This window comes from Porites lutea, chromosome 2 (assembly GCF_958299795.1).
Source record: "Porites lutea chromosome 2, jaPorLute2.1, whole genome shotgun sequence".
Classification (NCBI taxonomy): Eukaryota; Metazoa; Cnidaria; class Anthozoa; order Scleractinia; family Poritidae; genus Porites; species Porites lutea.
The window spans coordinates 27,090,383-27,101,736 of NC_133202.1; the positions used below are offsets into that span (position 1 = coordinate 27,090,383).

Below are 11,354 nucleotides of genomic sequence, written 5' to 3' on the forward strand. Positions count from 1 at the left end.
CTGCTGGGTAGATTATGATCTGGAAGGCTACACATTTTCACTGAGCAATTGTGATTTTAGCCGCTTGTTCACACTGAGAGGTCATGGCACACATATCGATTTACTGTGGTTTTTGTATCTGGTCTGAAGGATTTCCCTCTGATGCAAGCGCATATTCTGTGACCTCAGTTTCTGAAGCGTCAAGAATTTTATTACGGCTGAATAAGGGTTCTAATTTTCTCCAAAGTGCCTTCTGGATCTGAATAACTAAGCGATTTTTGTTAGTCCGTGAATGTAAATAAATTTTTTTTTTTGCAATGTTGTATCACGCTGGGCCCAGCTCATGAGTTTCCTTTGCAGGATGTTAAATTATCACGGATAGTGATTTACAGATACAAAATTGTAAGAATTAAGTGCAGCTTCAACTGAAGCTGCATCAACTATGGAGAAATGCATTGTGACTCAGTAGACTCCAGCTTGGTGTTTTTCTATAAATGCGAGTCTTCTGACTGGAGCGCGTATTCCCTTCCTTGATATGTAATAGCTTTGAATAAGCTTAACAGTGTTTGAACTGCTTTGTTATTACCACTTTGTGATCAGGCAAGACCATGGTTACGGTTCTCCACGAACAAACCGGCGGCATCTTTTTGCCACAAAAACAAGGTGCTTTTGCTTTTGCATCCGACTGCAAGATAACATAAAATAAACATGGCGTTACAATGAAAACCTGCACGTGAACGGCGCAGCTGACTGTTGCATCTTCCAAAGCACAGCACTATTTGAATTCGCTATGCACTACACCAAAAAGACCACCATCAAAAAGCAAATTTTATGTAGATTTTTTCAGAAAAATTTTTTCAAGGATCAGAAAATTGAAACTCACCTTCTTTTTTAGATGTTTTGCGCCTTGTCCGGCATTTCTTTGAGCTGAAAAACTCTCGTGTTCGGTCGTTTTACTTCTCAAGAACGCTCAACGTTCATCGGACGGAATTTTTTCTTCACACCCCTGATTTCTCATTGTCTAAAGTCACAGCTCTCAAAGTAGTATGGGGAAAAGACGCTTCTAGGCGCGGCAAAGAACCCTGAAGTGACCTTCCCTCATGTTTCTCGGCGTGGGCGCCATTTTGCAAATGTGGGTGACGTCATCATATATCCAGATCTGGTTGTGGCCTGGACTGATAAAGGAAACGTGTTCTGTGCTTCCCTTGGAGTACAAACTTTGTTAATAACGTATAAGGAAACTCGATGGTGCTCTATATATTGACGCGAAATAGAGAGAAAAAAAAACCGGTTGTGCACGACCACACTACTTCAAGTTCGAAAAATGAACGTTACTAAGTAGATCCTTCCCTTTGGGTTTTGTTTTTGTTTTTGTTTTTGTTTTTCTCAAGTTTTGGTAAAGACCAGTCAGCGAATATCCATAGACAATGTACTTCTGGGAGAGCGGTTTAAAGTTAGAAAACTTTCCAAGTTTTTTTTCAGGGCGATACGGCTGAGCGAGCAAAGATATTGCTGCACAAAGTGGCGAAACTATACAGGCCTGAGACGTTTATATAGTGGCGGGCACGAACTTACCCCTCACCCCCACAGACCCACACCACACAAACGTATGTAAAATTCGGTGACTTTGCAGAGCAACATCTTTCGTTAGTTTCCAACAAATCACATTTAAAGTAAATTAGCATCTCTACTAATTTTAAAGCATTCTTTTTTATTTTAGCCGTGTTGACGAATTTTTCACTTACTGGACTCACACAAAAATTATTTTAATAATTAATGCAAATTTCGCAATCTTATTGTTACCAGACAGCTGGCCTTGAAAAGTCTTGAAAAACTACCAGTTCCTGCAAAATCGAAAAATGTTTTTGAATATCGTGAAATTATAAATTGCCTTACTCCTTAAATTATTGAAAATTTTTGAGGTTTGTTGAACAAGTTACGGTTTTGTTTTACGGTATACCAGCTTTATTTCTGGAAACAGAACTTTCTTTTTTTACTTTATTTCTCTCTCTCTCTCTTTTTTTTTGTAAATTCACTAGTTACCATAAAGGATAGGCACAATTTGAACAAATCTTAAGCTCTGTAACAATTTTTTTTGCTGGAAAAGTAATTCCAGTTTGATACGAGTCTTTTAAATAAAGGTGTTTGGAAAAAAATCAAATATATAGATAAAATATGCCACTATGATAAATGAAGCTTACTTGCAGGAGGAAATTGCAGGAAAATCCGCCTTTTATGTTGGAACTCTTTGGTAATTTTTATCAAGAATGCTTATTGGCGGAAGACAGGTTCAAAAAAGAGGATTTAGTTAAAAATGCGGTGTTTTTTTTTTCGCCAAAGTGTTAAATTGAAGTTTATTTTTTTTACAAATACGTTTTTTTTTCCTATAATGAAAGCGCGATTCGGGCTTATAAGGGTGCTGTGCCCTATTTCATCAGCACTTTCCTATAAAGTTAGTTTGCAAAACAGTCTATATTTTTGCGTATTCAAGTACGCGCAAGCAGTCACACAAAAGGTCTGGAACAGGCTGAAAACAGAGAGCGAGACTGGTTTTTTTTCTCTCGCCTCACACGCCCGCTTTACCGATTTCTTTACTGATTTTGAGAAAAAAAACGACTGTTTTACAGTCTTTTATAAAGTGCAAATTATCTTAGCCTTGGAAAGCGCAATAATTGTTTTTATTTTATTTATTAATTTATGTTTGGATGTAAATTTTTTCATTTAATTTTCCTATTCAACCTTATTTGTATTGTTATGTTAGTTTGCCGTAATCAGTTTTTGTCTTATCTTATTAACTTAGGTTTGTTTTCATATTTCCCCCGCCTCGATTAGCCCTTTATGCTATTAGCGGTAGCAAAGTTTATTTTCTTTGTATCTGAACTATGTGGAATAAAATTGTTGTTGTTGTAAGTGCTGTAAACAATAGTTGTAGTTTTAAACTTGAAAACAATCCTGGCTATCGTAACTGCTATTCCCTTTTCAAGCTTTCGTTCTCTGCTTTCCTGTGGCACAACTGGATGAAGTCCGTCGTAGTTTTATTGTATGCATTCTTATCAGCAACGTCATTACGAACTATTGCTCATAATTTTAGCCACATTAAGAAGTAAAAAAGATAAGTTGATGTACAATTTAGCAGCTGGTCATGTTTGATGGGATCTTTTCTTTTCTACCCATACCGCTGAGTAACAATGACGTACATGTACTGATTCGTTTTTTCCAGCATCTTAATTTGATTGATATCAATTTCCTGGTGATATCTCTTGTAACAATAACTTATTAATTAGAAAACTGAGTCCTGGCACCTTCATATTTCGCAAAATGAAATTTAGAAACACGAAATCTGGTTAAAACAGCTTCTGAAAGCATAACTTTCTTTTCCCTTTTTCTTTTTTTGCCATAAAGGATGAAAAAAATTTGAAAAGATTTCAAACATTTGTATTAATTTTTTCTTGTGGAAAGGTAACTCCAATTTGGTACGGTTTATATTAAATAAATATGGGTTTTTGGAAAACATCAAATTGACTTAAATTTGTCATGAAATGAAGCTTAAGAAATGAAGCTTAATTGCATCCAAACAGCAGGAAAACTTTCCATTTTTATCAATGCTAATTGCCGGTCCAGGAAGGAGGATTTGGTTAAAAAGACGGGTTTTTTTGGCCATCGCCATTGAAGTTTTGTTTTGCAGATAGGTCTTTTTTCATTATCAAGAAAGCCGGAATGAAACGCTCTCCCTGCACGAACGGTATTTTTCCTTTTTCATCTTGGCGCCTATGAAAGCGCTACACGTGATGGTGTTGTGCCTTATTTTAGCAGCACTTTTCTGTAAAGTGCATAATAAACGATGGTTGTAGTTTTGAACTTGGAAACAATCCTGGTTATCGTAACTGCTTTTCTATTTTCATACTTCCGTGCTCTGCTTTCTTGTGGCTTAGTTTGTTGTATCTTATCAAGTGGTTTTACCCTTATAAAAGTCCGAATAAAGTCTGTCTTAGTTTTATTGTATGCATTCTTATCAGCGACGTCATTACGAACTATTGTTTATTATTTTAGCCACATTATACTAAGAAGTACAAAAAAGATTATTGAGTTGATGTACAATTTAATTTAAACCTTTGTAACTTAGCAGCTGGTCTGGTTTGATTAGATTGTTGGCTTTAAATTTCTACCCATGCCGCAGAGTAACAATGACGTACATGTAGTTGTTTTCTCCAGTATCTGAATTTGATTGACATCATTATTTTCTGGCGATAGCACCAAGTAACAATGCTCCTGGTTCTGGCACCTGCAAATTTTGCAAATTAAAATCAGAAAAAAAAACACGAAATCTAGCCGAGGCTACAAAATCCTATGGCCTTTGATTTTTGTGTCCTAAGATAAAATAGGCACAGATCGTGAATTCTTTTAAGACTAAAAAAAGGGATCAGAATAAAGCATTAAGTGATCATGGAGGATAGGAAAGCGTGAACGTTCTCGGACATGTACAGATGGTTTAACTGACCACAGGTACCCCAAGCTCAGGTAGTTGTTGCGTAACAGAATAAGGAACTGAGTATAGTCGTTATCTAGGACACAAAAACAGCAATAAAATACATCAGAACATGTACATTTTACCTTGTTTTCCAGTTTTATTCATGGTGTGTTTTTTTCTAGATCTTAACATACTTGGCCGTTTCAGCGCGATTTAGCGAGTTTTTTAAAAACAAAGATACAAGCCCTAAAAATATTTCTGTTACGCAACAACGGTCACTGGTAAACTTGGGGTACCTGTGGTCTTACATGAGAGCGCTAACACTGCCAAATTTGGGATAAAGGTTACTTTGATAATGAACTATCTTTGTAACTGTCTGTTCAAATTTTTGTTTGCGATCAAACATAAAAGATAAACATTATAATAATCGTAATTTTTTTTAAAATGGAATTAATTTCCATCCTTTTATGCAAAATCAGTAGAAGCTAGCTTTATAGCTTAAATTAATAACTGAAAGTGCCTGTTTGACAGTAAGTCTCAGAAACTGCTTCATCTTGGACCACAATCCGACAGAAACGTCCATCATGTCATCGAGCACGACCAAGTCAGTGTTCAATTGTCTGCAGGTTCCACAATTCATATGGGACGTTCATGACACCATTTCTCCTTGGATATTTGCTGGTGTTGCATCTATAATCTCACCCGCTGCAGTTCTTTTGAACGCGTTAGTTATCATAGCAGTTATGAAAAGGAGAGAACTGCAGAAACCTTCCAATATCCTGTTGTCAAGTCCGGCCGTTACGGACCTTCTTGTAGGTGCTATATCTATACCGTTATCTGCTGTAACTGGATTCTTACTTCCCTATCAAATTCTTGCTGCTCAGCATATTTGCACGCTCGAAACGGCAACAGGCTGGTTCTCAATCACTCTGACATTTTGTTCCCTCTTTCATCTGGTGGTGATTGCATGGGAGAGATACGTGGCCACTCAAAAGTGGAGGGACTACAGAGTTATAGTGACTAAAGGCCGCTTGAAAAAGCTGGCCCCAATAGCTTGGATTTTTGGGCCAGTATTCGTTTTTAGCCCATCCACTATTTCCATAGCGGTCAATGGACACAATACCATTGAAGTTCTCGCGGCTTTAATATGTTGTATGCTTGCACTCATCGTATATTTTTACGTCATGGTGTACCTTGGAGTATGCAAACAAAAGTTCAATCAAATTTCCCAGGTCAGCGTGTTAGTGACAATGAAACTGGAAAACAGAATTGCTAAGACCACTGCTTTTGTTACAGATTTTTTCCTTCGTTCCTGTTGTTTCTTTTGCTTTACTGGGACGGTTTTTTCCCGTACTTCGTGAAATGTCCGCAGTGCGCTTAGGGGAAACACTAATGTTTTCAAATTCTTTGGTTAATCCACTCATTTATTGTTACAGAGACCGTCGTTTTAGGAAAGTTGTGCTCGAGATTTTGAGGATTAAAAAACCTAAACCAAAGAATGCAGTGGACAAAGTGCGATTCACCGAAAGAAAAGATGGGCGTGGTCCACTAAAAGATAAGGTGGAGATTACACAAGAAGAAGATAAAACTGTCTTGTTGAGAAGATCAGCATCCTTGGATTTGAACCGGTTTTTTGATCGAGCTTATATCGAGCCAAATAAAATGTTGGTTAAGAGAACCATGTCGGCTCCATCCGTCAATTCATCCAAACGCCTGCAAGACCATCGACCATCATGGTCCACGGTGTCAAGAGCGCCGTTAGAAGGTCCTCGGTGTGAAGCGAGAATATGATTCAGAACTACTGTCATAAAGAACGGTTCCTTAAGAACGATGACGACCTTGGAAAACAGGAGATAAAAGGCAAATGCGAGCGAACAGACTATTTTGCACCCACGACTGAGATAATTTCAGTATAAGTAAAAGTCTTTGCATAATTATTATCAGAAGACGGAAACTGGTTAGCCTTGGAAACGTTAGCTACAGTCTTCTCAGAACTTGAGCTTGCAGAGACTGCACTAAGCTTTCTTGCTTTATTTTATTTATTGTCAACCTGGAAAACGTTCAAGCAACAAAACAACATCAGACTTTATAAGATAATAATAATAATGATGATGACGATGATGACAATGATGATGATAATGATAATGATAATAATGACGATGATGATGATGATTATGATGATGATAATGATGATGATATTAATGATATGAATTATAAAAACAACAAACAAAAAATAATCCAAAACCCTATGTAACAGGTTTCGAGGCGGGCTTAAGGAAAAAAAACAAAAGTACTTAGTGTTTTATAATTTAGATAATCTGTTATTAGTTACAGAGGATATTTGATTATGAGAGGGGGAAGTAGTGATATAATTTTTAGTATTCCAGATTGATAATTTGCGAAGATCAAGAAGTCTTATTATCATTCGATGCAAATTTGTCTTCCTTTTCATTGGCCGAAAGACCACCACGTGACCTGCAATTACTGCTTACAAATAATGGTCTGCTCATGCGCAATGTCGTCCAACGGAGTTTGGCTGCAAATAATATTTTGCTCATGCGTAAACGAAACCACGCTTTTCTCCTTCTTGCGATCGTTCTTAATAATAATAATAATAATAATAATAATAATAATAATAATAATAATTATAATAATAATAATTATAATAATAATAATAATAATAATAAGAAGAAGAAGAAGAAGAAGAAGAAGAAGAAGAAGATTTATATAGCTCCTATCCAGTAATAGATCTAGGCGCTTAACAAAGTGAAAAATTTAGAATTAAAAGTTAATTAAAATACATAAATTTAAATTTAAATAAAACACATATAAAATCAAATACATCTTCCTACTGACTAAAGTAAAAGTTCTTAAAAAGCTAGGTTTGTATGTCGTCAGGTAGTTTGTTCCAAAGTTCGGGGGCGGCAAGACAGAGAATGCTCTAGATCCATAGGTCTTAAGGTTAAAGCTAACAGGATTCAGATACCATATTGGTATCGAAGATAGCGCCAATGTTTCTTGCATATGGAGAGGGCTTGATTATGTCAGTTCCAAAGCGAAGATCTGAGAGGGGGTAGGGATTGTTGTAGATTATACTTTGAGAATAAGTAGAGAAGCTCAGTCTTGTCTTTGTTTAGTTTTAGTCTGTTGATGGACATCCACTTATCAATGTAAGACAGGCATTCCTCAATCTCAGTGATACTGTTGGTTAATTCCATGTCGTTGTTTGTAGAGAAAGAAATATACAATTGAGTGTCATTGATGTAAAAGTGAAATTGCATTTCATGGAATCGTAGAATGTCGGCCAGTGGTGCTGTGTAGAGTACAAACAGAATCGATTCAAGGACAGAACCTTGAGGTACGCCGCACTCGAGCGCCCGAGACTGCGGTCTACACCATTCGATTAAAACAAACTTGCGTGAAAATATGGCAGATCGCTTCGCCTTCCGAAGATATTTATTAAAAACAAACTTCGGCAAATAACAGGCCATTTGCATGTTGGCGTCATTTTACTACTATGACCAGGATCCTTCAGGATTTTGCTTTCTTTTGCAAATAAGGGCTTTTGTTATTTAAACCTCACTGGGATTACCAAATTTAAATATGAAAAGAAAAACGAAAAGAGTTCTGGTCATAGTAGTAAAATGACGCCATCGTACAAATGGCCAATTGATCTGCTCGCCACTCGGACAAATCACGATATTTTGCTCAATTACTTACTATCCACAGATTCAAGAATTATTTTAAGGAGCCCCTACTTTTCCTTATATGGTAAAAAGGTCTCAGGTACCATGCACACCCCCCTCCATGGAATAGCGAGGCAAGGCGTGCAAGTACCTCATATAGTATTAGTTATGACGTAATGAAAATAACTCTCGACCTCCCTGTGATCGTACATAACAACCCTTCCCCCCCCCCCCCACCCCCGCCCGCTGGCGGGGGAATGGGGGCACTCAACAAAATTTTTAATCAGGGAGGCTCTGTCTGCTCGATTTCCATCGTTCCGGGAAGAAAACTCAATAAAACACAATTAAAATTGGAATTTTGTTTCCCTAATTCTGACCACGTGATGTTCTCCAGGGAATTTGCCTTTTGTCTATTCATTAATTATGATACATGTGCAGGTGGATTTACGTGCATAGGACGACATTTGAAAGAAATAATTCTCTTGGGTACAGAGAACAAGCATACAAGCTAAAAGGCCTATTACTGCATAATTTATCCATATTATTGCATAATTTATGCAATAATTATACACACTCGCCATAAAAGTCAAGGAAACTTGTTCTTTGCTTCCTTTGGAGTAAAAACTTTGTTAATAACGTATAAATAAACTCGGCTCGGGAACCACACATGAAAGAAGAAATAGACACTAAACTGAGGTTAGCTGATTTTTATTTAAATCATTGGTAGGTTACAGCGTCTTACAGAAACAATCGCTTATCCCTACACAACACCGCAAACTGCCTCTTATAAGAACCCTCTGTAAACGAAAAAATATATCCGATTATACCCCCGTCCTCCCAGATACAAGCCCCTTTCCAATTGTATGAATTCGATTTTATCATTATGAAGTATGGAAGCTTAATTATAATAATAACGAGTAGATGCTGAACGAATTTTGATAAGCATTGCTACAGCTTGTTTCGAAGGGCTTTTTATTCTGGTTATAAGCCTCCTCGGATACAAGCCCCTCCGTTTATAAGCCTTCCTATTGCCTAAAACCCATAACGAAGATGTGTAAGCCCAAGGCGCGGCGCGCAGTCTACGGTATTTGATATTTCGACCGTTACGCAACAGTAACCAGTATTTCGGGCGTAAGCCCGGCACTAGTCCCCCTCGCAGTCGTTTATGTCTCGTCACGCAACGCTCCTCCCGAGGCAAAAACGGCTGCGGGGGAACCAGCCCGGCACCTGAGTAAAAACCGACACTTGTCCTGTTTTAAACACCAGTTCGTCCTCCATTCTTAATGTCAGAGGCGAAATCCCTTACTATAAAATAGTTCGGATACATGCTAGAAAATCAAAAGTATATATTATAGCAGATCGCAAGCAGAATAACAAACAAACTAATAAACAAGGATTTAATTGCAAATTCTTGTCTTCGTTTCGCCAGTTGAGCCAAGAGAAGGCTTTGTCCTGCATTCACCCAAGGAAAGTCTTCCTGTGGAATTTCACATCCAAGAAACTTACACAAAGGTTCCCAGCCTTGTTTCAGGTTGTACACCAAAAGTCGCTCCTTAGGAATGACGGCCTGAACTCGTTCATTGTGCTCGCGATATTTTTTCCTGAACAAAAGGGCAGACTCTGTTTTTAAGCTACCCATCGCTGCAGTATCCACAACATCGGCCAGCATGTAATACATGGAGTGTCGAGACCATCTCTTGATAAACAGCTTAGTAAAGAATCCACTCCCGTTTAAATTTCTCAACGTATCGTTTAATTTTGTGTAGCTTTTCAGCCAGACTTCCTCGCTGTCTCGAACAGTCAGAATCACCTTTGCGTCCGGGAAAGATTCTGACATTTCTTGAAACCAAAAGGCCGGTGGAAGGTCGGTTACCGCATCAACATCTTTATACATGGAGGTAAAATCAGGGTTTTTGCCTTTCAAGTAGACAGCAAGCCATTCTTGGCCATGGAACTCTGCATGGTCTTTGTAATCGTAGACTTTAAAACCCAGTATCTCTAAAGCCCTTGCCATGGATGTAGTTCCTGTTCTTGAAAGTCCTGCGCAAATGACTTTCATGCTTGCAGCTCGTTGTCAGTTTTGGATCAGAGAGGGGTGTTTCTGAAACGAACAGCGTCTCCGTTTTGTATTATTAAGTTGTCGGTATCGCAGCCGTTTTTTTCACTCATCACGCAACGGAGGAGTGTTGCGTGACGACAGAGACAAAAACAAATGCTACCTAGGGAGACAAAGGCGTGGTTCAGGAGCCGTACTTTTCATGTGACTTTAGAGCGACACTGGCGCGACATCTGATTCCGGACGGCGCATCGTGTGTCGAACCTAAGTTAACTTCGTCAAAAGTCCGACAGATTCTGTCCAAATTAACGCTTTTGCCGCACAAACTAAAATTCAGACACCGTTCGACATCAGTTAGGTCCAGTTAGTTTCGGCAAATGAGTGTAGCGGCGTCTGAACACTGACTCGTCACCAGTCGTCTTCGCGTAACGCGCAGGCGGGCTTTGCTCTATCTTTTACTCTATCCTGAAATCTGATTGGTCAACAACAAAACAAAAGGGTTTATGTCGCAAAAATTGTTACTTTTCGCGTAGACTTGTACCCAGTCGCTATTTATGTGTTTTTGCAGGAGCCCATGGGTAATACGCTACTGATTGCACGCAATTTTTAGGTTACAATATTTATAAATCCATGTTGTTATTTAAACGCACTCCTAATACTCTGAGTAGCGTAGGACATAGGGCGAGCACAATCATCACCATACTCTTTCGGTGGTCGCTTTGAAGAGGTTACAAACAATGGAAAATTTTATAACCGTCACAAATGGCGTTTATTTTAGAGGGGGCGTCATTTACGATATGGGCTTTTTGAAAACGTAGATTTTTTTTCTCCTTTTTCAAAACAATACGCGTACAGTGTGTAGCATACTCGAACCGCTTTCACCCGCCCAGACAAAATTTCGCAAGGCAGACCGGGATGGACTGGACTGCCTCTATGACATCATAGAATCCGAAAACCTCCGCTTGCGTCCGTCCACACGAATAAGGTAAGTCGGCGTGTTCAAAGACCTCCACTCAGGGGACGGTTTTCGTAAACCTTGTGTTGTTCGGTTTTGGAAGCAGCAAACGCCGTTTACCTCTGGCCTCGGTTGATCAAAAGCTGGATAGCGCTATCCACCGGATAAATCACTATCTAGCGGATAAGTACTTGGGAAACCAATCACGTT

At 38.5% G+C, this 11,354-nt stretch overlaps 1 protein-coding gene across 1 annotated transcript; it reads right to left on the reverse strand.

The window, feature by feature from the left end:
• Positions 1-8,954: 8,954 nt before the first annotated feature.
• LOC140926784 (uncharacterized) lies at positions 8,955-10,336 on the reverse strand. The gene has a single exon (XM_073376477.1). The coding sequence runs from the start codon at positions 10,190-10,192 to the stop codon at positions 9,470-9,472; it is 723 nt and encodes a 240-aa protein (XP_073232578.1). The 5' UTR covers positions 10,193-10,336; the 3' UTR covers positions 8,955-9,469.
• Between the last annotated feature and the right edge of the window lie 1,018 nt (positions 10,337-11,354).

Coding starts and splice junctions, on each gene's coding strand:
- LOC140926784 (XM_073376477.1), bottom strand. CDS start 10,192: ATGAAAGTCATTTGCGCAGGACTTTCAAGAACAGGAACTACATCCATG.